The sequence below is a fragment of the Sceloporus occidentalis genome, unplaced genomic scaffold (assembly GCF_023333645.1).
Source record: "Sceloporus occidentalis isolate IW3139 unplaced genomic scaffold, rSceOcc1.0.p SCAF_20, whole genome shotgun sequence".
In the NCBI taxonomy this organism is placed as follows: domain Eukaryota; kingdom Metazoa; phylum Chordata; class Lepidosauria; order Squamata; family Phrynosomatidae; genus Sceloporus; species Sceloporus occidentalis.
Window position 1 is genome coordinate 15,614,843 of NW_028317000.1, and position 26,901 is coordinate 15,641,743.

Sequence of the window (26,901 nt, forward strand, 5' to 3'; positions counted from 1 at the left end):
GTTTGCCTCTCCCAAGATGGCGCTTGTTTTGCTTTGAGGGGCTACTTCCGCTCGTTGGTGGCGTCACTTCCGCCCAGGCTGTGGCGGGCGATTCCAACAGCGGAAAAAAGGGAGAGAGAGGCGCCTGAAGCAGGAGCCCCGAAGGAAGGGCGCCATGGCGGGAGAAGGGCGGCTGAGGAGGAGGAGGGCCCGCTCCGCTGGGGAGGCCCGGGAAGGTCAGCGGGAGGAAGGGGACGGTGGGAGTTGTAGTCTGTCAAAGGAACTCTGGCTGGGGGTTCTGGGAGTTGTAGTCTCCCAAAGGCGCTTCCCCTGAGCGTTACCTTTTTGGGGGGATGCTGGGGACTGAGCTTTAGCTGGGGATCCTGGGAGTGGTAGTGGCCCAAAGGGTCTCCCCTGAGGTTCAGCTGCCCGGGGGATTGTGGGGGTTGTAGTCTCCTGACAGCGCATCTCATTGTAGGCATCTATGGCCTGTTACAGACAGCCAAAATAAAGCTCCCTTGAGTCACAGTGGAGGTATGTATGGTGTTTCAATGATGCATGCGTCCTAAGAGTCCAGAAGTCGCACCAAAGCTACGCCACTGAAGTCCTGAGGGCTGGGGCCATACCTCCACTGTGACTCGAAGCAGCTTTATTTTGGCTGTCTGTAACAGGCCTATATGCACTGCATACATGTCTGTAATGAGACCGTAATGAAGGCAAGCATTTCGGGGAAGAAGGGAGACTCCCAGCCTTCATGGGGTCCTTTGGCCCCCATTTTGGGAGAACTGGGTGCCACTGGAGAGAAAGAAGGCCCTTTGGGGCTTTGCCTTCCCTCTGGAGGCTGCCTTGAAGCAGAGGCTGATGTCTCTCTGTCAATGGGGGCTTTGACTGGGAGTTCCTGCACGGCAGAAGACAGGATCCGGGCCCAGAGGCCTCTCCTATGATGCTAGGGTCCTTCTTTTTTCCCTCCCTCCCTCGCAGCTCCCGTCCCGACTCCTCCGAGGCGCAGATCCGAGAGGAACGCCGCTTCCGCCGCTCGGCCCGCGGCAGCGACTCCTGGGGACCTTGCCTTGGCGGCAAACAAAATGGCGGAGACCCTGGTACGTTACAAAACTCACGGCATGAAAAACGGGGGCAGATTTGGGGAGGTCAGTGGCCCAGGATCTAGCGGGATCTAGCAGAATACAGCCAGTTAACAACTCCAAAGGGGGACATCAGTGGATCCCAATCCTATTCCGTTACATCAAATACTGGGAGCTCTTTGCTTCCTCGTTCGTATGAACCTCCTTCAAAAACCCTCCTTCGAGTCTCTCTCTTCATGGCCTAAATTCCCTAAATGTGCCACATCCTTCCCGATCCTGGAAGCTAAGCAGGGTTAGCTCTGGAGGGGAGACCGCCAAGGAATGCCAGCCGCTGGAGGCTCTATTGCGGAGGAAGGGACTGGCCAAACGCCTCTGAGCCTTCCTTGCTGAAGAAAACCCTATGGAATTAATAGGGGTCGCCGTAAGTCGATAGGCAACCTGAAGGTGCAAGGAGCCACACAAACCCCCTTCGCTTCCTCCGCTCCGCTCCGCATCCACCTTCTGCCTAAAACCAAGGAGGGATAAATTAAAGGTCCCTCATTCCATCTTCCTTAGAAAGCGAGACGCAGCAACTTGAAAAGAACGCAGACACACCTTGTTGTCCCTCACAGGAGTCTGACTTGAGGTTTCTTTTCCTTCCCCCTCTTCTTGGCAGCATCCTGGTCCTCGCAAGACGAAGCCAATCACCCTGAAAAAGATTGTGCCACGAAACCGGCAGGTATGTGGAGCCTTTATGGACCTCTTATGGTTCCATGGAAGGTAACTCTATACGCGATGTTTGATCATTGCGCTTGAAACAAAAACACCGGTCCTTCGGAAAGCAAAGAGGACGCTGGCTCAGCTGGGCATGTGGACCATTTTGGAGTGTTTGGGGTTCTGGAATATCGGAAACTCTGCCTTGTAACGCCTTTAAAAATCCACACTAAAACCTGGAGTGTTCTGTGCCAGCGAATAGAAGAATCCAGAGCTTGTCTTATCAGGTATTATACCGTCTGTGTGCCATGGATCTCATTTGCCGTTTCTTTTTCTCTTCTCCAAAACAGATAAAAGAGGCTGCCTTAACCCCTCGCCGGAGTCCAAGGGTAAGCATGAAGCAGCAAAGTGAAGGGATATCTTACATAACACAGCATTTACTTATTTAAATCTATCAGTATTAGTCTGTATTCTTGCCACCTTAAGGATAACTTTGGAAAGATGCCTTTGTTTGCCACTTGTCTTGCAGATCTCTTTTAAGGAAGACAAGGAGAATGTCCCCCTGGGGAAAGGTCCTGGCGCGGGTGATGCCAGGGCAGCCTTGAAGCCTCCCTCCCCACAGTCTGCCTTGGCTCCTGAAGCAGGGAAGGATGCCCTGTCCCCGGTCACTGACAACGCAAGCGTCTCCTCGCCGGAAGACAAGCGGGACCAGGCCATGGCAAAAAGAGTGCGCCGGTCTTACAGCCGCCTGGAGCTCTCCGTGTCTCGCAGCTTCCTAGAGAAGCCAATGTCCCCTGGCTCCGGTCTCTCAGACACCTCCACACCGAACCACGGCCCAGGCAAGCGGCAAACTCTCTTTGGGTTTGAGAAGCTCCTGGTTCCAGATGGGTTGGCCAACGTGTCTCCAATGAACGCAAATGCCACCCAGAGAGGAACGGCCACAGAAACCGAGGCCTTCCTAGAGCCCGACACAAACATCCCGGGGGTTTTGTTGGTCAAGGAAAAGCGAAGGAAGAAGAAGATGCCCCAATTCAATGTAAGTACTGGGCAGAGATATGGAACAAGGGGGTGAACTGTACAGCTTCCGTGTGGCCTTTGATGAGGGTCAGTTGTGGCCTTCTGTGTCCATTGGGTCTTTCCCAGCCTTTTTCTGACTGAGAAATGGCTCTTCGGAGGACAAAAATAGACTCCAGGGGCCTGTTTTGAGGAGAGGGGAGCATTATTTAATGCTGTTAAACCAGAACGTTGTTTTAAACCTGTTTGCCCCTTGAGTCCCTATATTGGGAGAACGGAGGGATATAAGAAAACCATCATCATCATCATCTGGTTAGCGTAGCAATGTGGCTGGCTGAGGATCAGGAGGAATCGAAAGCCTTTGTGGCTCCTTCCAACTCTATGATTCTGTCTAGTCAAACCCTCTGGCATTCAGGAATACACAACTAAAGCATCCCTGAGAAGTGGCCAGATACCTTCTCTCTAAGGAACAGCTCTGGAAGATTGTGTCCAATTCTGGGCAAAACACTTTAAAAAGGACATTGAGAAACTGGAGCCATGAGTCCAAAGGAGGGAGACTAAAATGGTGAAGGGTCTGGAAACCATGAAGCCCTGTGAGGAATGACTTAGGGAGCTGGGGATGTCTGGTCTGGAGAAGAGAAGGTTAAGAGGGGATATGATAGCTCTGTTTAAATATTTGAAAGGATGTCATATTGAGGAGGGAGCAAGCTTGTTTTCTGCTGCTCCAGAGACTAGGACCCAATGGAGCAATGGAGGCAAGCTCCAGGAAAAGAGATTCCAGCTCAACATTAGGAGGAACTTCCTGAGAGTAAGGGCTGTTTGACAGCGGAACCCACTCCTTCCTTGAAGAGTAGTGGAGTCTCCCTCTTTGGAGGTCTTTAAACAGAGGCTGGATGGCCATCTGCTGGGGATGCTTTGATTTGGATTTCCTGCATGGCAGAATAAAGGGGTTGGACTGGCTGACCCTTGCGGTTTCTTCCAACTCTATGATTCTAGCTGGAGATTCTGCACTGAGCAGGGGGTTGAATTTGTTGTCCTTTTGGGCCCCTTCTGACTCCGATGCCATGATTCTAGGATTTTAAAAGGATGGGGCACGTCCGGCTGTGAGTGGCTTTAGGGAAACCGAGGGGACTGTGTACTAAACATGCCCAATTTCCTTGCCTTTTCAGCCGTCAGATCTGGACGAGTGGGTGACCCAGATGAACGCCGAGTTCGAAGAGGCAGAGAAATTCGACCTCCTGGTGGAATGAACGTGTCCCTTCCTGCCGCAGTTTCTGCGTGTTCTGAGTATATCTGTGGCTTGGACTTCTTACCTCCCCGAAACCTGCCTGATGTGACACGCTTTGCTTTCCGGGGACTTGGTTACTAAAAGGCCTCTAACTGTTTTATCAATGGTCCCAAGACTCACTGAGATTTGCAAGGTGCATAAGCTGTGTGTCCTTGTCATAAATGGCCTTTTGAGCATTAGGAACCTCTCAGCTGCACTGTGCGGACTTAATGCTTATGTTCTCAGTCCTTTACCTCTTTGACGGGTAGCTAGGAGATTTGCCTTTTCTTCATAGGTGGCAGGGAAAACATGGTTTTTTTGTTTAAAATGTGGGTTTGAATGTAAAATGCCCCCCAAGTTTTCTTTCCATCCCATAGGTTTAAAAAGAAACAGTTTATTGTTTGTATTGGATATCTGGAGAGTCACCTTTGTTTGCTGTGGAGCATCAATTTCTTCTGCCTTGTCGGATATTTGCCTGGACGATCTTGGGCGATCCTTTGTTTGAAACAAGGACATGTCAATAGGTGATGTGAGATGCTACCATTAGGCCATGGTTGTTAATTCTGGTCAAAGCACTCCTCAAAATGGTGAAATGGGTGAAGTTCTGTCTGTTGCATTTCTGTTTCGCAGGACACCTCTGTAGAGATAATCCTAGATGAATTAAAAAGGCATTCCCTCACCCCTTGATGACACTCCCTTGTCGTCTTTCCTTCCGTTCCTTTGGAAACCTGGCTTGCTGCTTTCTCCTTGGGCAGGTTTTGGAAAGCCTCCGGACCGCTAGAAAGCGTTCATAAACGTGGAAAACAGATCAGGAGAAGCTGGCGACAGGCGCATTTGTTTGCGCCACCAGAAGCCTCAGAAGGCGGCAGTTGCTTTGCGAGGATGGTGAGCAAGAGCTGAGGTGGAGGGTTGGGTTCCATGTCTTCACCCAGGCCATTTTATAAGGGAACTACATCTTTCTATCTGCCAGGGATGCTTTACCTGGAGGTCCTGCGTTGAGCAGGGGTTGGAGTTGGTGGCCTCTGGGTCCCCTTCCAACTATAGGACAGTTTTGTGGGAGAAGAGGAACTCTCTGGTGCTGAGGAAGCTGTCGGTTGCAGTCATTTCTCCATCGATTGCCTCAGCTCAGGGTTTTTGTTCCGATTGAATTTCTTCCCGTCCGAGAGAGGCATCCACATGGCTCTGCCATGCGTGACCTTGCCATTAGGCCACGGCATTGATCTCAGAGGTGGGCATACTCACATTGCTAGCGGTGGGGGTGACCATTGGCTGAAACGCTTTCCGAAACAAGCCTTTTTGGGGGGGTTGGACCCTTGAAGAAGATCTGAAAGCTGCATTTTGCAAAGAACTTGCAGACTTCTACCCAAAAGCGATACAAAAAAGCAGGTCTAAAAATCACAGCCCCAGCAGATAATCCTGCGGTCGCATTGACTTTTTTCACCACATGTCACAATGAGTCAATATTCAATGTGTGTGTGTGTGTGTGTATGTTATCCTGGAACCAATCCAGGAAAAGCGCTCCTGGCGTTACAGATTATATAACGGTTGTGTTGGGCGGCCGAATTTTGCTGAGAGCTTGTTCTCTAGCTTCTCGCGTCTGCTGTAATTCCAGGCGGGCGCCTTACAACTCACAAGAACACACAAGGTTTGTGTTGATGGCACACTCCACTTTTGGGTTGTTTGTGAGCACAAGTTTAAAAACCACTGAACTGAAGAAGGCTCAGCGTAACCGCTTCACTTGGAGGCTGAAAGGGTCCCCATCTTGCAAACTTGACAGGTGGAAATAGCTTCGTTCCCAAACAGCTAAGTGGCAACTTTATCTTTTGCAAAAGAGCCAAGAGCCATGCAAGAAGACCTCAGGTTTTGTATATTTTGCAGAGGGGTACAGAACTGTAAAAGTTGTAAGGAGGTTCCAGGGACCAGGGTTCAAATCCCCGCTCAGCCATGGAAACCCATTAGGTGACCTTGATTGGGTCACACACTCTCAGCCCTCAGAAAACCCCGTGACAGGGTTGCCGCAAATTGGAAACAACTTGGAGGCACATACCTCCCCCATGAGTTAGTTGCCTTACAGGGTCTTTGTTTGCTTAGGTCTCCTGAACCCAAATCCTAACCTCATGACCCTGGTTGAGATTTCAAAATGGAGAAGGCAGGAAGGTCTGTCTCAAAAAAATGTGAGCCGTGGGCATGGGGAGGGAAAAACCGATGCCATCTGGCTTGGGCCCGCTTTCTACGGGCTCCATCAAATGCTCCAGCGCCCATTGTATTGGCATTCTCTGCATTTGTTCCATTGAACCAAGCTGCGTGGTTAAATATACCCAGAAAACGGGACGGAACGTGATCGGCAGAATCACAGCCGAATGTCGCCCGGCGGAGCTGAACTGTTTTAAGATGAGCTCTTCGGCCATCCGCCGAAAGTCATACAAAAAGGCCCAAGAGGAGGCCGGACCGTACACCCCAGTTGACTGGGAAGCGGACGGAGGTGGCGGAGACGGAGGGGAGGTGCCCGCGGGCAAGCTTCAGGTCATGGAGAAGTTCTTCACGCCGGTGGAGCAAGCCAAAGAGAGGAAAGGACCCTCGGATCTGGCCCTGAGGGACTACCGGCGCCGTCCGCAATGGACGGAGCGCAGGAGTGACCGCTTTTCCACCCTGTCCTCCTCCTCCTCGTCCACGTCGGATTCCAGCTCTTCAGCCTCGTGGTCCTCAGAAGCCAGCTTGGAGAAGGAGGCCTTCTTGATGACCAACCCACGCTTCCATCATCATCACACGCAACACTCCCAGTCTTGCATGGACGTTTCGGGAGAGGCTGGCGCCTTCCGCCGCAGCCGAGGGGAAGCCAAAGCGGTCTACACCGAGTCCGAAGAAGCAGCCTCTTCCTTCATCCGCTTGAGGAAAGGCCAGAGCAAGAGCGTTGACCGGTTGCCCCGCCATCGTCCAGGCCCTCGAGAACTTCCACCGTTGGGGAACCCGACGGATGGAGTGGACAGGCAGCTCTACAAAGCCACCAGCCTGGAGCGGAGCCTGGTTTTCAATGAAGAGGCGGAAATCCTGGTCCCCCGGCAGAGCCACCAAGCGGGGTCTTCAGCCCCCAGCAAGGGGATCTTGAAAAATGGGACGGTGGCCGGGGGTGACCGCTTGCGGAAGGCCAAGTCCATTGAGACCATCACGGTGCGCTCCTCGGGGAAGGAGTCGCGGCCCCCCGGCCCAAGCCCCACTCGGCCCCTTCAGCGCGAGAGGCAGCCCCCCAACAGCCTGGACCTTAGCACCCCCAAGAAGTCTCCGGTCACCCAACAGATGAAGCGGATGGAGGAGAAGCTGCGTTTCTCCGAGTTCCTCAACGAAATCACCCAGCAAGTCATGAGCCCCTCCAGTCTCAGCTCCCTGGGCTGGAAGCCCCCCGAATCCTCCTCCTCGGCCAGCAAGGCTCCCAGCACCGACGAGTCCGATTCCAAAGGCTCCAGCAGCAAAACCAGTTCGCCGGGATCCTTGCTGGAGATGGTGGATGGGAAGCTGGAGATGGTCTCGCACGGGCGGAAGAGAGCGGGGCAGCCTGAAAATAAGGGGGATGCCACCCTCGCCCGGCACAACCGGCACCAAGCCAGGACCACCGACGAGGCCAGCACCAGTCCGGAACTGGGCTCCTTGCCCCATTTGCCAGCCAACCTGGGCAGTTTGCCCAAACTGGGAGAGGCTGGCAAAGGCCTATGGAAGTCCAGGGAGGCCATAACCGGGTATGGACCAACGTCCGAGAATCAGGCACAGTCCCTCAAGAAAGGAGAGAAGGACTCTGCCGGAGCAGCTGAGAAGCCACATGCCAAAGAGATACAAGTGACGGTCGCAGGGAAGACCATGATGCATGGCAAGGTATGGTGCCTTTTGCCAGGGCTTTTGGATGGCAGGGAGATGCCCTAAATGCACTAGTGCCAAGCAGGTGGGAATAAGGTTGCCAGATCTCTGGGTCTGAGTTTCCAGGTTTTGTACAGTCTGTAGAGAGATCTTGTAGCATCTTTGAGACTAACAGAAACAAGTTGGCAGCATGAGCTTCCCTAGGCTTCAGTCTACTTCCTCAGATGGATTTAAGTAGACTTAAGTCTAGGAAAGCTCCTGCTGCCAACTCCTTTCTTTCCCTTAGTCTCAAAGGTGCTACAAGATCTCTCTACAGACTGATTCTACAGACTAACACGGCTATATCTTTGAATTCTACCAGTTTTTGTACACATCCATGCTTTTTTTAATCCATGGATCCAAGCATTCGTGGGTTGGAAGCATTTCACCAAATGCAGTGGGGCATTTGTATCTGCCGGGGCTTGGTTTCAGGACTTTTCCTTGGATACCGAAATCCGTGGATGCTCAAGTCCCATGAAATGCGATGGCATAGCGAAATGGTGCCCCTTATGTAAAATGGCACAACCGAGGTTTGCTTTGTGGGATTTACTTGCAAGACGTGGATGCTTGAATCTATGGATAAAAAAGTCTGTGGATGCAGAGGGCTGACTGCATACAAAACCAAAAGGTAAAGCTTGATTTTTGCCATTTTCTACAAGGGACACTATTTTACTGTGCCATTACATTTGGTGGCATTGGAGCATTCATGGACTTTAGTAGCCCTGGAAGGTCCTGGAACCAAACCCTAGCAGATACCAATTGTAAGTCACCTGGGAATGTTTTTTGGGGAGCTCATTTCCATTGAAGAGGAAAGGTTTGGGGGCAAACCCTCCAGGTTGAGAAGCATCTTGCAGCAGTATGCAAGTTTCCATTGTTTATTGATGCAACTTCCCAAAACTCTTAAGGGCTAGTAACTTGAACCCTTGAAAAAGAAATGCATTGAGATATAATATATCTCTTTTTCTTCTCAGGAGCAGCTATCAGAGGCCATTACAGAACAGCTTTTGTGAGTAGGAATAGATATCCTATAAATCAGTATATGTTATACTTCATGATATTGTTAGTATTTTGACGCTCCTCGGGTTCTTTTCTGTGGGTTGCAATTGTTTAGGATCCTCGCCCCGCGTTCCCTATAACAGTTTCCCTGCTTTCACACAACTGTTGACCGCACGCTTTTGCTGCCTACGGTTTGTTCCAGGTCGCCTGAAGAACAAACGCACCCAGCATCCCCAGCCCAGAAGGAGGAAGCCGAAATCAAATCCAAATCTACCCAGCGAGACTTACGGAAAACATGGGAGGAACTGGAAAGCTTAAAGGATAAATTTAGCAGGTGAGAAGGGGCGGAAAGAGACGGAGCCCATTTCGACGGAGCCACGGAGAGGTTTAGGATCCAAACATCACCTTTTTCAAAGGACGGAGTCAAGATCAGCTATGAAAACGCCCTTGGGTGATTTTGGGTCAGGCGTTCGGGTGCATCTACACCGTTGAAATAATGCAGCTTGACACCACTTTGAATGCCATGCATGGCTCCATCTGACATAATCCTGGCATTTGCAGTTTTGTGAAGCACCAGCATTTTTCAGCAGAGAAGGCTAAAGTCTTTGTAAACGTATCAATCCCAGGATGGCATAGGATGGAGCCGTAGCGCTTAAAGGGTTGCCGAATTGCATTATTTCAACGGTGTAGATGCAGTGGACATAATCTTGCCCTAAATGGAGGCCCAGGCAAAAGCAAACGGCTGCATCCTCTTCTAGCTAGTCTCCCTTCCCTGCTCTCTTGACTACATTTTTAGCCACACGTATCCTAACTTTCCTCTGTGAAATCTTGCAGGGTCTGCCTCTCATTTATGCCTTTGCTTCACTACAGGCTCCAAGAGGACTATTCAGACACGCGACTCACCAACCAGTTGCTGGAAGAGAAGCTTCAGATTATCGTAAGGATGCCTTTTTAAATATATGATGTTCATTTTTATTTTCACCATGATATAAACAGTATGCAAAGATACCCAGGGAAACGAAACACAGAGTTGGGGAAGTTGATTCCAGAGATTGCAGCACCCAGAATCCCCCAACCAGCATGGCAGGCTGCTCTACCATTTCAGTAACCTTTGCAAGCATTTTTACAACTCAGTTTTGTTGCATTTCTGCAGCGCAGCTGAGCATTCAAGACAGTGCAGCTTGTGATGCAGGATCTCAGCCGTTCTCTATAATGTCTCTTCTTTCTCTGGCCCACGTTTCCTCCGTCTTCCCAACAGGCCCAGAGTATGGCCGAAGAGAGGCAAACGCTGAACCAACGGATCAACGAACTGCTGGAGAGGCTCATCAGCGCTCAAAACACCATTTGCACCTTGGAGAAAATCAACGTGAGTCCCGGGTTCCAAAGTTACGCAGGCGTGTAACTGGGGACCCAGAGTCACTCCGGTGGCTGATATGTTCCATATGCAATTTAAACATACTATCCAAGATGCTAAACTTACTTTTGGGGGAAGGGATTTCAGCACCTTAGGGTTCATTAACAAGGTTTCGTAACCCCTCTGTAGGAGAGCCAGGGTCTCATAGTGGTTTGAGTGTTGGGCCAAGGGTGCATCTACACTGTGGAAATAATGCAGTTTGACACCACTTTAACCAACAAGGCTCCATCCTACAGAATGCTAGGATTTATAGTTTTGTGAGGCACCAGTTCTTTTGGGCAGAGAATGCTAGTGCAAAATATAGTGAGTGTCTTACATCCCTTGACTTGGAAACTAGGAAAATAGTCTCCAAGAAGACTATTCAGACACACGACTTACTAACCAATTGCTGGAATAGAAACTTCAGATGATTGTAATGATATAAACCATGATAGAAACAGTATGCAAGATTTCCAGGGAAACAAAGCACTGAGTTAGGGGAAACTCATTTTGGAGGTTGCTGCAACGCTGTTAATGTAAGCTAAAATAGCAGTTGCCTTATTTGCTGCAGCGTCACACTGTAGGGCCATGTGCTGCTTACAATCGACAATGATCCCAATGCCCCTTTTGCATGTAGTGCGGTAAAATACTTCCCTATCTAGCAAAGAACGACATCCCTAATTGATGCATTATCTTTGCCCACTTTCTTGACCCATCCAGATCTCGGGCCTGGTTTCCAAATCGGTGGTCAAGCACCAGCACATGGAGAAGTCCGAATCCCCTGACAGCCTCTGCTCGCTGCATAACCTGGACGTGGCTCCTCCGCCTGCATTTATGGACGGTGCCTCCGATGCCCGCACCACTCCCAGCCAGTCCGACTCCACCAACGAAGCCAGTAAGCTGGGCGCCAGTTCGGAGTCCGACACAGCCGGGCCCGACGGCGAGCGGCTGCCATCGGTGGACTACAAGTCCCTCGTCCCATCCAGCGAAGGGCTCAAGCGGCCCGGCAAGGGCCACGCTCGGGCGACAGCGTTCACCCCATGGAAGCAGAAGTCCACTCGGTTCTCCACAGAACCAGTGAACTCGACGGAGAGCGAATGCAGCGGGGAAGAGATGGTGCCGGTTTGCCCACTCCCGACGCCACGCTTCGTATACTTGAGGCAAGAGACCCTGGTGGCCCCGACGGGGTCGAGCGGCTTCCCTTCCTTGCCCGCCACGGAGCCGGTGGTCTTCGAAGTGGAGCGGTCCACCTCGCCTCCCGGTTTGCCCCTGAGCGGCCACCTTGAACTTGTGCCGGAGCTGAGCAGCTCTGAGAGCTCTGACGACGAGGACGAAGTCTCCTGGAGCCCTGGTTTGGTGGAGAAAACCTCCAGCTCTCACCTGGATTACGAATCGGCCCAAAAGATGTTAGATAGCCTGCTCCACAAGAACCCCGAACCGGAGAAGACCCGGGAGAAGGAGGCCCGCAAGGCAGGGAGGCCTGGGGGATACCATCTAGCCGGCTACCAAGAGGGGAGCGGGTCAGGCCTTGGCCCTGGCCGCCATCTCCACCATCATCACCACCAGCAGCAGCAGCACCGGGTCCGCTACTACCAGGACTTCCCCAGCCCTGGGCAGGCGTTGCTGGAGGAGAAGAGCTACCCATGCCCTCCTCCTCTTCCTCTTCCTCTTCCGCATGGAGTGGGGTCACTTCCGAGGGGCATCAAGGGGGTGGCAATGGGGCTGGAAGGGGCTGAAGCGGCCCAGGACTCTACCTCTCTCTGAAGGGGCCAAGCGCCAAGGAAAGCAGACCCTCAGCTCCTCCGTGCCATTCCCTGTTAAAGCAACCTGGACTGTTTTTCAGCGTCTCGCTGGGGAAGGAAAGGCACTCTGCACATGGCATAGAGCACCTTTCCCCTTCATCGGGGTACAAGAAAACAGCATGAGCCATAGGAAAGGCAACTGGTGGAGCCGCTGCTTTGCGATAGTGGGTCCCTGTTGGTTTAACAGAAGCAGATCCAGGTTTAATGGTGTGTTCTTGAAAGAGCTCTCCAGAGGGAGATCTCCAGGGTACCCAACTTATTTGGCCAACTAGGAGCAGGGTGCTAAACCAGTCTGGCAATGGGGAGAGCTCTGGGATACTGAACCTATTTTGGCAACAGAAACCTCTCTGGGGTGCTGAACCTAGTTTGGCCACAGAGGATAAATGTATTTTGGCATCAGGGAGCTCTCTGGGATGCTGAACCCGTTTGAAGAGTGACGTCCCACACTTTGGATGCGTCTCCATGAAACATGTCAATAGACCTGGAGTCGCTCCTTTTCCAGACGGTTGTGGACTCACTGCCCTGAAGCAACGGAGCCGCCAACCCACCTCTGCCCTCCAGGCCTTGTCAGACTGCAAACCCCAGCACCCTGGAGAGTATAGCCATGTGGTGAGGCATGCTAGGAGTTGCAGTCCAACAAGGGCGCATTGCCACACTGTCCTTTATTATTGCTCTAGTGTGCATGAGGGTTGAAAGTCAGTTCTCAGCTGAGCTTAGTTCCATCCGCTCCTGTTGCCCAAGACTAATATTTTATTCCTTTTGGCTGTTTTATCATTTCTTTCTTTCTTTTGTTATTTTAAGCTTTGCTCAGATGGACTTTGAAAAAGAAATGTCTGCTGAGCGAGGTCTTTTCTGACACAGTGTTAAAATGCCTACTTTGTAGATCTGATGTGGAGCAGATCTGCAAGAAGTGGGTCTGAAGGAAAGGATCCATTGCTCCGTCTTGTAGTTTTCAAGTTTGTATGGATCAATGGGAGAAGGAGACTGTGTGCTTTTAGCAGGGTAGTTTCCACGAATCTCTCCGTTTATTGACACGCTGCAGAATTAATGCCTTTTGACACCGCTTTGTCATGGCTGCATCCTGGGGGACTCCTGGGATTTGTGGTTTGTTGGGGTGCCAGAGCTCTCTGACAGGAGGCTGAATAGCTCCCCAAACTACACATCCCAGAATTCCAAAGCACAGAGGCAGGGTGGGTCAAAGTGCATTCATTCTGCAGTCTCTCCAAAGAGCTTATTTGGGACTTTGGTTGTCTTTCAGAGGACTCTTCCAAAACACAAACCCTGTATGTCCACCGATGCTCAACCTCTGTCAATAAATGCATATATAGTAAAATATGCCAGGGATTCTGGGGATTGTCTGAACAACAACAACAACAACAACAACAACAACATTTCCAGGTTGTGAAGCTGTGATTTTGAAGCCTCTTATCCTTCTTTCCAAAAGAGGGATATGTTTTCCGGCTGGTTCTTTCCAATCTCAATGTAAAATCCAAGCCTTTGCCATAGTCCCCCGGCTTCGCTTATCCCTTTTGCTCTGGAAATCCCACCTGGGTCTCTTGCACAATCTCCCACTTGGAAAATATAGCATCCTATTTCCCTTGTAGCAACCTAAATGCCCTAAAGGCACCTGGATAGCCTAAAGCAGGGGCTCCCAAACTTTAGTCTTCCAAGTGTTTTGGACTCCAGCTCCCAAAATCTCCATCCAGCTTGGTCAACGGTCAGGGATTCTGGGCGCTAGAGTGCAGAATGTTTGGAGGACCAAAGTTTGGGAATGGCTTGAAGGCACCAGATCCAGTCTGATCTTGGAAGCTAAGCAGGTGCACCTGAGGTGCAAACCTCTGGCTGAATGTGAAGGTTGCAAAGGTCTATCTGCATTGGTTTTAAACAGACCTGGCATGGCAAGCAATAACCAGTGGTTTTAAAAAGCAGGGATGTGGCATGGAGCTCCTGGCCAGGAAAACTTGGCATCTCTGATGTTAAAAATAAACAAGATATTCTTGTTCGTGTGGAAGGATAGATCGGTTGCATAGATCGGGGGGACGGCACCACATTGTGGCGCATGTGGCCGCCGGATGGAGAGATTTATCGATTCAATCCATGACTGGGAAGAATGTGAGCCAAGCCGCACATGGCATGCGATGGATAGGGCATTTATTTAATGTGTGAAATGCATATCTGCAGTTGCACAAAGTCAATGCCTTCCTGCTGGGCATACATGCATAGACATCTTTTCCAATCCCAATTGCTATAGCATCCTTAATCTTATTTCCACAGTCTTTGTATCCTTCCTCTAAAACAGTGGTTCCCAACCTTCCTAATGCCGCGACCCTTTAATACAGTTACTCATGTTGTGGTGACCCAAACCCATGAAATTATTTTCATTGCTACTTCATAACTGTAATTAAATAGGTGTTTTCCAATGGTCTTAGGCGACCCCCATGAAAGGGTCATTCAACCCCCAAAGGGCTCCCGACCCACAGGTTGGGAACCACTGCTCTAAAACCATGTAATAGAACCGGATTCTGCCTTAATTCCAAAACAGTCCTATAAGTCAATCCCAAAGTCACACACACAAGTTGCCCTTATCTGAAATGTCAAAACCTGAAATATCCCCAAATCCAAAATGGTCCGCAGGGGTGGCACCTTTGCTTTCCGACCGTTCAACAGATGCCAACTTGGTTCCATGCACAGAATTAGGTAAAGTCTTATATATAAAAGGACTTTCAGGATTTATGTATACGATGCATACGAAACATAAAGGAGTTTAATGTTTAGACTTGCAAATGCAAATAATAACAGTAATAATAATACTTTTAAAATAGAACCGGGGCGGATTAGTTGGTTGAAAAACCAAACTTGTCAAGCTTTGCTGATACCAGAGTAGACTAGGCTACCGCTGCTTTTAATCCACCGATCCCAACGGTTCAAAGGGCAGATAGAAGAGGGGAATGGCCTTATCTCTCAAGGTGCAAAGATAAGGATCGGTCCTGGCACTGGCCAAAGCAGAAGGAAGTCGCACCGGAGGCAAGACAGCGTCTTCTCGGTGGCCCCGGGCGCCTTTCCTCATTGCAAACCATGGGGCTCTCGGCCATGAACTGGAAGTACCTTCTTGGCTCAGTCCTGGCCGCTGCGGGGATGCTGACCGTTGGGATCTTGTTGGGACATTTCGCGATCCCCAAAGGATCCCAGGCTCCTGGTTGGGTCCACAGCCTTTCCAGAGACCTGGATCCGGCCCTTTTGGAAGACTTTATGAACCAAGTGGAAGCTGCTCGGATCCGAGAAAACCTCAAGTAAGGCTGCGGGGAGGAAGGCATGTGGCTTACGCTGCATCTGCGTTGCAGAAGTAACCCACTTTCATGCCACCTTAGCCGCCACCTATTGCTATGGCATGAGGCCTAATGCTTTGTCCATCTCTCTTCTCAGGACTCTGTCGGCAAAGCCGCACATGGCGACCACGAAGGGCGACGAAGACCTAGTGCGGCTGATGCTGACCCGATGGCGTGACCCCGAATCCGGTCTGGACAAGGCCACGGAGGTCCAGTATGATGTGTTCCTGTCCTTCCCGGACCCAGAGAGGCCAAACAATGTGGCCGTCGGTAAGGGTTACCTGTAAGGAATTCGTCTTTTCTGACTTCAGGATCGATATAACCACCTGGAAGATGCTCAGAGAAGGCTGCATCCACACTGCGGAAATGACCCAGGTTGGCACCGCTTTAACTGCCATGACTCAATGCTATGAAATTCTGGGATTTGTAGTTTTATGAGACACTTAGCCTTCTCTGTCGGAAACCTCAACAAACCCCATGAACCCATACCATGGAGCCATGGCACTTAAAGTGGTGTCAAACTGGATCATTTCTGCAGCATGGCAACAGCCCCAGAAGATAATAGGATCAGATCTAAAGGTTTTAAGTAACAGGAGAGTCACTTAGGTTCTAAGTTTGAGACCACTTTGACTGCTCTGGCCCAATGCTAGGGGATTCTGGGAACCAGATTTGGGAGCCATTGAGCCAGAAGAAATCTGGTGCCACGCTAAAATACTGTTTTCAGGCTTCCCTGGATTGTCAGCAATTGGAAAGGATGGAAGCACAAGTCACAAAAGCTCTGATTTTTGGCTCTCTTTCGTGCCAGTTTTGGAAGATGGCACCGTGCCCTTTACCTCCCGTGAAACAGAAGCAAATCTCACTCTGGACCAAGCGGACAAAGACGTGGTGAAGCCTTATGCGGCTTACGCTCCTCCTGGGAACCCCAAGGTACCAAGTGGGGAAGGGAAGGATGGGTATTGGAGTTCCTATGGTGCTGAGCCTCATGATGCATAGAACTGCATTGCCAAAATGCAGTCTGGCATTGCTTTAACTGCAGTGGCTCAATGCACAAATGTGTCAGAGTCTCCTTCTTTGGAGGCTCAGGCTGGATGTATGTCTCCCAGGGAGGAGGACTAGGATGGGGTATTCCTGCATGGCAGAATGGGGTTGAATTGGGTGGCCCTTTTTGGGATCCCTTCAATTCTAGGGGTTAGTGGACAACCCCTTCCACCTTCCCCTAAACAAGACCTGTGCGCATGCAAAGCACATGTGTCTCCTTCATAGGCACCCCTCTCTTTCTCTGGGCACGCACTTTTCTTCTTCAGTCTAATCAGTCATTGCTTTATCTAATCTCTGCTTGGAATTTGCCCCTTTATGGGCCAAGGAAAGATATTGGCAGGTGCAAATGTTGTTCACTATTGTTGTTGTTGTTGTTGTTATATTGGTGGCGTTGCCCTGCTAAGTGAGAAGGAGAATGAAAGAGACAGAGAGCATAGGTGCATCCGCACTGTAGAAATCATGCAGTTTGACTCCACTTTAAGGACTCCACTTGTAATTTTGCAAGGTCTTTTTGCTTTTTCTGGTGCTGGTGCCGCACCAAACTACAAATCCCAGGGCCCTGTACTCTGGTATTGGAACCACAGCAGTTAAAGTGGTGTCGAAGTGGATTATTTCTGCAATGTAGTTGCACCCAGAGAGAGAATGTCAAACCCTTATCAACGAATTCTTAAATCAACGGATGTTAAATTGCCATAGTTTTTTTCTGTTTTCAGTAGTGCACTTTTCTGATGCTCCCTTTCTTCTGCTTTTATCCATCCAGGGAAAACTAGTCTATGCCAACCAAGGCAAAACCAGCGACTATGAATACCTGGTCCAGCAGAATATTGATCTGAATGGTACAATAGCCATCACCCGCTACGGAGGGGCCGGACGGGCCGCCAAGGTACCCCTGGCACCTTCTTTAATACCATACTTATGTTTAGAGTAAGTGCTGTCCTTAACCGCCATCAAGTCACCTTTGACTTATGGAGGCCTTATGAATGAGAGACCTCCAAGGCTGCATCCGCAGAAGTGTGCACTTCGGTGCCATTTCAACTGCTATGGCTCAACATGACGAAACCCTGAGATTTGCAGCTTGTGCTAAATATCTTGCCAAACTACGAATCCCAGAGCCTTGACCCAGGTCTCTACCCAAGAGTCCTGGTGCCTCACCAAATGATAAATCCCAGGATTGCGTCAGATGGAGCCATGGCAATGGTGTCGAACTGTATTATTTGGACCACGTTGATGCACCCCAGGACTTTGGAGATCTGGGTTTGATGCCACGCTTGGTCACAGTGACCTTAGGAAAGGCACACTCTCTCAGCCCCATAAAACCCCATGATAGGTTCGCCTTAGGGTCACCGTAAGTCGGAAATGACTTGAAGGCAGCACAACAACAACAAGTTTGGTATTCATGTTTAAATGGCAGCATTGTCACCAAGGTTGCACATCTCCTCCCTGAAACCTACCTTAAGAGCCAGCGGCCGCAGCAAATGATGGAGGTTTGCTGGCGAATGGAGGCACTTTGGGGTGGCATTGCCAGCCCCTTCCCACCGTTGTGGTTCCTCATCACACCACATCTGAACGCCTGACACCTCTCCTATCTCGGCAGGCCATCAACGGAGCCAAATACGGCGTCATCGGCGTAGCGGTATACACGGATCCAGCCGATATCAATGACAACAAGGCTTTGGCGGAGGAGACCTATCCCCATTCCTGGTACCTGCCCCCTTCCGGTGTGGAGAGGGGCTCCTATAACACCTATTTTGGAGACCTGTTGACCCCTTATTATCCAGCCAAAGGTGAGAGCTCCTGGAAGTGACTTTGGGTCTTTGCACCTCCATGCATCCCAAAAAAGAGTGGCTTTTGTACCAATGTTTCAGTTTGGTGCGGGACGTTTGGTGCATCTGCACTGCAGACATAATGCAGTTTGACCAAACTTTAACTGCCAGGGCCCTGTCCAGCAGAATCCTGGGATTTGTATTTTGGTGATTTATAGGGATCTGAATGTTGGACTATTATGACTCTGGAGACCAAGCCCTAGAAAAACTACAAATCCCAGGATTCCATGGGGGGACTACAGCCCTTAAAGTGGTGCCAAAAGGCATCGTTTGTACGGTGTAAATGCACCTCACCTTCAAAAAGCCCACCAGCCTCACCAGCCTCCTTCTCCTCTTGGCTTGCAGGCTTCACTTACAGGATCCCAGAGGACCAGATCACAGGGATCCCTCCGATCCCAATCCAACCCATTGGCTTTGAGGATGCGGAGACACTCATTTGGTGGGTGATGCATTATTTCTGCGGTGCGGATGCAACTAAAGAGGGTTTCTGAAATGTCGCTTTTCCTCTTGTCTTGGCAGTAACTTGGCTGGCATCAGAGCCCCGGACGACTGGCAAGGAGCGCTGGGTTGCGCCTACTCTCTTGGGCCCGGCTTCCGTCAAAATGGGGCATTCCCCAATACCAGGTATATGTTAAACCAGCGATTCCCAAACTCTGGCTTTCCAGATATTTGGGACTTTGGGTCCCAGAAACCAAGACCATGGGTCAAGATGGCTGAGTCTTCTGGGAGCTGAAGTCCCCAAAACTTGGTAGACCAGAGTTTGGGAATCACTGTGTTAAATGGAGATGAGGGTATTATTTAGGACAGACCAGGCACACCTTTCCAAAACAAGTGTATTTATTTCCCTTATTGCATAATTCAAGGGTGGGCAACTTTAGATTAGATTTTTCTCCAAGTGAGATGCTTTAGGGCTGTCATTCCCAAATGTTGGTCCTCTAGTTGTTTTGGACTTCCGCTCCCAGGATGACTGACCGTTGACCAAGCCGGCCAGGGCTTCTGGGAGTTGAAGTCCAAAACACCTGGAGGACCAGAATCATTGCACAGATCACCGAAAATGCCCCAAATAGAAAAAACCAGAAGCCAGAAATGTCTGAAGCCTGTTTCCATTTTGGGAAATAGAATATTTTGGAACAAAAAGGCAAGTCTCCCCATTGCCTATTAAAATGGTGACCTGGGACACATAGAAATTTTGGGAAGGTCCAGTGCGCCAGCGGCAAAAAAACAGCATTGGAAGGCCAGATCTGACCCATGGCCCATACTTTGCCCATCCTTGGAGTAATTCCACCTTTGTTTCCCAGCGATGTCCAAGTCAACGTCTATAACCAGCAAAGGATCAACCCATCGTCCAACGTCTTGGGCCTGATCCGGGGAAGCGTTGAGCCCGGTGAGTTTCCTTGTGAGGCCCAGGGCCTCTTTCTTTCTTTCTTTCTTTCTTTCTTTCTTTCTTTCTTTCTTTTTAAAACTTTTAATTCATTTTGATACTAATGGTCCAAGCTCACCTGAAGGCTTCCCATAGCCGAGCAGGGATTCGAACCCTGGTCTCCAAAGTCTCCCGCATCCAGTGCTCAGGCCATTATGCAACGCTGGCGCTCTGAGCTCAATTGCGGTCCCTTGAGTTCTAGTTCCTAAGTGACCCTGAGAGAAAAGGGAGTGATGGTTCAATCCAGGGACTTTGGAAACTCTCGTTTAGAGTGCTAGAGCTTTGGGGAACCTTCGAAACCCTCCTCTAAGCTCCAGAGATACAGGATCTCAGTGGCAGAGAGACCCCAACTTGCTCCCATGCGCCAGACTAGTCCCCATACATGTCCTGGCGTTGCATATGGTGAAATGTCGTCTTCTCTTTCCTCCTCTAGACCGCTATGTCCTCTATGGCAACCACAGGGACAGCTGGGTGCATGGCGCCATTGACCCCAGCAGTGGCACGGCTGTAATGCTGGAGGTCACCCGGGTCTTGGGCAAGATGGTCAAGGAAGGTAGGCTTGGGGTATAGGGATGGAGGGGTTACTGGTGGCCCTTGGCCAGCCTAGGAGATGATGGGGAGGAAGATTTGGGAAGCCACACTTCAATAATGTCTCCATGGAGGGCTCCGTGGTTTCCATCACTGACCAGGACCTTAAGCTTCTAAGACAGGGAGCCCTTGGTTTCCACTGAGGTTTGGTTCCAAGACCTCCCTATAATACCAAAATCCATGGGTGCTCAAGTCCTATTAAATACAGGCATTTATCAAACGGGGTTTTTCCAGCTCAGATCCAGGGCGAGTGCGAATCAAGCCATGTGGATTCACGTCAAAACGTTAAAGTCCTTTCACACCTGGTTCCTTTCAGTGGGAGCTGTTTGCGTGGGGCTTCCGCGGGGCTTCTGGACTGAATCCTTACTGGCTCCTCATTTTGGAGGGTTCGCTAAATAAGCGGATTGACGGGATTTGCATTGAGGTTTGCTTTGAATTCACTGCTGATTGGTCTGGTGTGGAATGCCAGATTGCTTGTGCCCTGGAACAGCACCGCAAAACCCCTGGGTTGCAAATTTCCCTGGCGGAGAAGGCTCAACGTCTCAGGACACTACAGTTCCCAGAATTCCATAGCACTGAGCCAGGACAGTTAAAGTGGAGTTAAACCAGATTATCTCCCCAGTGTGGATGCAATCTTAAAGAAAGCAACTGTTACAAAGGGAAGGAGAGATGTAGATGAAACAGATGAGGAGAATAATATGAGGACAAGAGCATAGATGTCGATGAGGCTGAAACGGATGGGGGCTCTGACACAGAGGACCCCTTTGACTTTGGCTGCCAGGGATGGGAGAATAGAAGGGAGGAAGAAAGGTGCAGCTGTCATTCAGGTGAAAGTGGATCCAGGCTCCCTTCTTAGCCCCAGAAGTGCAAAGGTTCAGGATGCGCCCAGAGCCCCACTGAGCATGCGCAAGGGTCCCAATTCGAATAGTTGAATCCGCATGATATGCACCGGTGTGGAAATACAATGTGCACTCACTCCGCTTTGCCTGAATCCGCATCACCTGACTTGCCTTGGATTCAATCCCCCCCCCCCCCGATTCGGAAGGGCATCCAGGTGTGATAAAACAGCCACTTTTTAACATCAATTCGCATCATTCGACACGCAGTCACCCCTGATCTTAGCTCCAATAATCTCAGTGTGATAAACGCCACAGTCACAAAGTGTCCCTTGTATAAAAGGGTAAAAATCAAGGTTTGCATTTTGGAACTTATATATGTCCTTAACACGGAGAGCGGCGTCAAACTGGATTATTTCTGGAGGCTGGATGCAGCCATAGAGCAACCTAGATACCCACCGAATCTTGCCCAGCGTTTTGCGCATGACGTTCAAACGCCGAGGAATCCTAGTCGTAGTCTTTTCCTTTCCTTTCCTTAGGGAAGTGGCGCCCACGACGCTCCATCATTTTTGGCAGCTGGGGCGCCGAGGAGTTTGGCCTCATTGGTTCCACCGAATACACAGAGGTAAAAGTGTTATAGAGATAGTCGGGGAGCGCAAGAGCCTCTTGGTTTCTGAACACATGTGTAGGTCTCCTGCTTGGAAACAGTGGGATGTTTTTGTCCAACCTGCAATATCCAAACTCTGTCCAAGATCAGAGAAGCGGACGTATTGCACGGGTATCATTGCATGCAAAAACGCACCCTTTGGTTGCATTTGCTGCACCCTGGCGCACGGTCAAAATGATGCAGTTTGACGCTGGTTTAAGAGCCCAAGAATGAATCATTTCTTTTCTATCGCGCAGGAATTTTACAGCAAGTTGCACCAGCGCAGCGTGGCATACATCAACGTGGACATCGCGGTCTTTGGTAAGCATAGCCCAAAACGGTAAGACATTTCATTTGTTTAATGGCTGTAGCTCCATCTTATGGGGTCCTGGACTTTGCAGTTTTGCAAGGTTTTGATCCTTCTGTGCCCAAGAGGAAGGGGAGAAGAAGAAGGAATCTTGCAGCCCCTTTAAGATGATCTGGAGAACATTTCCTAGTATTCCTGTGTTTTTCCTTCAACAGCCAATGCTACCTTCAGGGCCCAGGGAACGCCGCCGGCGCAAAACGTCATTTTCCAGGCAGCTCAGCAGGTAAGAAAGAAAGGAGATCAATGCTATCAAGGACGACCGAGGCCTTGTCCGCATTGTGCAATGATAGGGCTATGCAACAATCTCCCCTTTATGGCTGGGGCTGCCTCCTTTGGCGTTTTGGGATTTATAGTTTTGCAAGCTCTTTGGGATCTCCTGCCAGCCTCCCCAAATCCCAATGCAAACCTTGGGCTGGGAGTCCACCAAATGCCCAAATACCAACCCTAGGAGTCCGTCAAATGTCGCCGTGGGAATTAAAGTGCTCTCAAAATGCTATAAGCGTGTTGTGGAACCCCATCTCCTTTGGTCATACTTTACCTGGAGGAATACTCTCAGGTCTAGTTTTGTCTCCGCTATTCAAGAGGGCTATGGAGAAGATGGAGCATCTCCAAAATGGTGGAAGGTTTGGAAACCATAAAGCCCAATGAGGAGAGGGTTAGGGAGCTGGAGAAGAGAAGGCTTAAGGGCTGTTTGGTTTTCTAGACCGATGGCATCTCAAAGGGTGCAAGACAGTCATGTAATGAATAAGGCAAGGGTTAGTCCTTCCCTGCCAGGATGAAACAGCCCAAGATATGCATCCCAAAGTAATAGAGAGGCCTGCCTTTCCTTTCCAGGTCAAGACCCCAGCTGAGCCCTCCATGTCTGTCTATGAGAACTGGAAGCGCCACTTCAACCGGAGCAGCCCTGTCTATGGCACCATCCCCAGGTGGAAGGGAAGGGATATATGGGGGGCTTCATTAATACAATAACTACAATTTCTCCTGCTGTCTTGAAGAAGCTTCACCCACCTTCCTTCCTTCCTTCCTTCCTTCCTTCCTTCCTTCCTTCCTTCCTTCATGCGGCCATGTTTTAGAAGAGTTTAGATGTTTCGCCCACGTAGAGAACATGGCCACATAGCCCGAAAAACCCACAAAAAACTATGGATGCTGGCCATGCAAGTCTTCAAGTCCCTATGACCGATTGCCATCCAACCTCTGTTTAAAAACCTCCAGAGAAGGAGACTGGCCACGATCTGAGATGGCATCTTCCACCATCAAACAGCTCTCACCATTAGGGACTTCTTCCCAACGTTGAGGCGGAATCTCTATCCCTGCAATGTGGCTCCATGGCTCCATAGTCTCCTCTTCCCTCACTGTCCCTGTCTTTCATCCAGTTTAGGGTCCCTGGGAGCCGGGAGCGACTATGCCCCTTTTGTGCATTACTTGGGCATCACATCCATGGATATTGCTTACACCTACGATCGGGTAAGTGCTCCCTTAAGGATGGCACATGTGCCAGTTCCCCTTAAAAGCGGACATATTGCTTTTTAGAGTGCCTTCTGGGCTGCAGAAGTAATGCCATTTGGCACCATTTTAACTGCCGTGGCTCCATGCCATGGGATTCTGGGGTGTGTAATTTTGCAAGAGATTTCACCTTCCCGGCAACAAACTACAAATCCTAGGATGCCATACCTTTGAGCCAAGGCAGTCAAAGCAGTGCCAAACGGCGTTATTTCTGCAGTGCAGATGCAGCCAAGGTCAGACACAACTGCAGTGACAAAACCTAGTTATGTGGGTGATGCAGGATTGCATCCATACTTCTAAAAATCCTATACACACACACACACCCCGAGTTGCATTCTGGATCCTCAAGGTAGATTCTAGTTGGACACGTTTTGCTTCTTACCTCCTTCCCTTCCCCCAGAGCAAGACCTCCGCCCGCATCTACCCTACCTACCACACTGCCTTCGATACCTTTGACTACGCTGAAAGATTCATAGATCCAGGTAAGGGCTGAGTATAAGGTGAACTGATAATAGCAGTGTCTTACGACCAAGAAGTTCTTCCTAAGGTTGAGGTGGAACCCCTTTTCCTGTAGTTTGCATCCATCGCTCCATCTCTGGAGCTGCAGGAAACAAGTTTGCTCCTTCCCAATATGACATCCTTCAAATATTTAAAGAGGGCTATCATGTCTGACACTTTCTCAGCCTCAGTTGAAGGCAATGGCAAACCTCCTCTGAACCAACCTTGCCAAGAAAACCCCAGAAGAGGTTGGCCTTAGGGTTGCCATAAGTCAGAAATGACTTGGAGGCACATATCAGTTTAAAAGGACAAAGAAGGCACATGCCATGTTTAAAACCCACAGTTTAAAAAGCCATCTGGATAAGCCTGCCAGAGGATTTGTTTGTCCGTATCTGTGTGGCGGCTATGTGTTGCCCTTTCCATGCCAGGGTTCACCAGCCACCAAGCTGTGGCACGGACAGCCGGCAACGTCTTGTTGCGCTTGGCGGACGCCTTGATCCTCCCCTTGAACGTGAGTGACTATGGGGAAATGCTGGAGCAGATGTACGGAGCGGCCGAACAGGCCTTCCTGGCGGAACTGACCAAGAACAACATCTCTCTGGGTACGGAGGTAGGACTGGGAATGCCATGCGGTGGGATGGAGGCAGCCAGATGGCGCATTTTGGGCATGGAAAGATAGATCCAATGGGTGCAAATGTGGTGCCTGTCCAAGCGCTTTGGAAAGAAATTGTTGCTGGTGAGCCATATCAGATATAATACATGCCACACTTTTATCCTGATGTATTTGGCTTTATTCCCCCCCCCCCCCCCCCCGTTTTAGCCCCGTTGAAGGATGCAGTCGCACACTTCCAGTCCGCAGCCGCCGGTCTGAACCAACGCATTGCTGATCTGCAAAAGGATGGAGCGCCCAGGTGAGCCTCCAAAACTCATGTCCGAATCTGTGGTTGGTGTGTATCCTGAGAGCAACTCTGGGTTATGGCAACCCTTGCATTTCTGGGCAAGGTTTCCTCCCAGGAGTGCCTTAGTTCCTCTGAGGCTGAGAGTGTGCATTTGCCCCAAGGTCACCCATAGGGTTTCACGGCTGAGTGCGGATTCGAACCCTGGCCTCCAGAGCCCTGGTCCAGTAACCAAACCATTGAGCCGTACTGGCACCAGTACCCAGAAGGGTATTGCCATTGCCAAGTATACAATGGCAAAACCATGCGTCAAAATGGGGATGCTTTGACGGAGAGTTCCTGCATGGCAGAATAAAGGGGTTGGACTGGATCAGGGCCCTTCTTGGGGTCTCTTCCAACTCTTGTTATTCTATGACTCTATGATTCATGCGCACCTTACACACATAGCCTGGACGTCATTTTATACACAGTATTTTAAAACCATTTTGGGGGAAGGAAACAAATAATGTTGGTGTGCCCTGAACTGTCAGAAAGCAAAGGAGTCACTATCTCTATGGTAGATTTGGGGGTATTTGGGATTTCCGGATAAGGGAGGCTATATGACTAATAACAGGGGGGACCCCTTTTGAAAGTTGGTGCTGAAGGTGGGTTTTGGGTCTGGGAATCTGAGGCTTACTCGCCTTGCCTTAAGAGAAGTGTGCAAGTTTGTGTAGGATGCAATCGGTTCAACTCTTGCTCCATCTCTGCGAACTCTGTTCGTGCTCAGAGGCTCAGCGATGTGTGGCCAGCACCTTCTGAAGCACCCCTGTTTCCTTCTTCCCCCATCCTCCCTCCCTTGTTCCCAAAAAGCCCCCTCGACGTCCGGACGGTGAACGACCAACTGATGCTGCTGGAAAGAGCCTTCCTCGACCCCAGAGCCTTCCCAGAGAAGCATTACTACAGGTAAGGCAAACTAGCCACTCTGCTCAGTTGAATGGACTTATATTGACCCATGGATAAGCCAGCCTAGGTTTCTGGGGGTCAAATGTCTAGAGTTATCCATGAGTATGAACAGTACGTAAAGCATGGCACAGAGAGCGACTTGGTCTCAGCATCGCGTCTCCTTCTCCTTTCTTCCTCTTTTCTTTTCCCCGCAGCCACGTCCTCCTGGCCTCCAAGTCCTCCTCCGTGGCCACCTTCCCAGGCCTCGCCGACGCCACGTCTGGCGGCAACTGGGACGAAGCCCGCAAGCACCTGACCATCGTGACCCAAGTGGTCAAGAACGCCGCCTCCTTCCTCGAACCTGTGGCTGAATAGCGGGATCCTTAAAGCAAACCTTAAATCCCTTACTGCAAAAATAAATCAATGGGGTGAAAGAAATGCCTAGCCTGGGCATATGAGCACCCTGAGAATGTACTAGATCTCCCCTTTGTACAAAACAGCCCTATAAGGTAGACCTGGGTTACCTGTCCATATCACAGGTGAGTGCAAACAGTGGACCAAGAGAATAGCTGCCTCCCTTGGGGTTTTGGGGCTCATTCCCCAGCCCCAGCGATGGGCAAAAAGCGTCCCTATGGACCATGTGTGGCCCCAAGATGATCAATGCTAGGGTTGCCACATCTCAGAGTCCCCCCCAACTTTTATGGTCATCCCCATGTTGCAGACAGCATTGCAAAATCTCCAGTTGTGGGCGATGCTCAGCATTAAGAAAGGACTGGGTGCAAATCTCCATCCTCAGCTATTAAAGCAGCGGCTTGCTCTGATTTGCTTTACTGTATTATTTCATTGCAACTTGCAAAGGGATTTCTGGGCTCACCTGCATGAATCATTTACTCCCAGTTCTCCCCAGTCTCGCTGTGTCTAGTTTCCA

General features: G+C 50.3%; 3 protein-coding genes across 3 annotated transcripts; all 3 read left to right on the forward strand.

The window, feature by feature from the left end:
• Positions 1–3: 3 nt before the first annotated feature.
• On the forward strand, positions 4–4,714 carry CDCA5 (cell division cycle associated 5). Its single transcript, XM_089482982.1, has 6 exons — positions 4–215; positions 961–1,079; positions 1,717–1,779; positions 2,105–2,143; positions 2,284–2,790; positions 3,938–4,714. Exons 1-6 carry the CDS (start codon positions 155–157, stop codon positions 4,016–4,018), a joined length of 870 nt encoding a protein of 289 aa, XP_089339108.1. The 5' UTR covers positions 4–154; the 3' UTR covers positions 4,019–4,714.
• Positions 4,715–6,222: 1,508 nt separating this feature from the next.
• LOC149302221 (uncharacterized) lies at positions 6,223–12,073 on the forward strand. Its single transcript, XM_089483627.1, has 6 exons — positions 6,223–7,899; positions 8,892–8,926; positions 9,119–9,250; positions 9,787–9,853; positions 10,175–10,282; positions 11,030–12,073. Exons 1-6 carry the CDS (start codon positions 6,223–6,225, stop codon positions 12,071–12,073), a joined length of 3,063 nt encoding a protein of 1,020 aa, XP_089339753.1.
• On the forward strand, positions 11,974–26,761 carry NAALADL1 (N-acetylated alpha-linked acidic dipeptidase like 1). Its single transcript, XM_089483073.1, has 19 exons — positions 11,974–15,401; positions 15,535–15,707; positions 16,243–16,364; positions 17,236–17,358; positions 18,070–18,259; positions 18,644–18,737; positions 18,818–18,922; positions 19,597–19,682; positions 20,152–20,271; positions 21,682–21,767; positions 22,046–22,109; positions 22,311–22,378; positions 22,990–23,081; positions 23,529–23,619; positions 24,059–24,140; positions 24,585–24,758; positions 24,977–25,067; positions 25,902–25,994; positions 26,189–26,761. The coding sequence occupies exons 1-19, from the start codon at positions 15,187–15,189 to the stop codon at positions 26,346–26,348; spliced, it is 2,229 nt and encodes a 742-aa protein (XP_089339199.1). The 5' UTR covers positions 11,974–15,186; the 3' UTR covers positions 26,349–26,761.
• Positions 26,762–26,901: the final 140 nt, after the last annotated feature.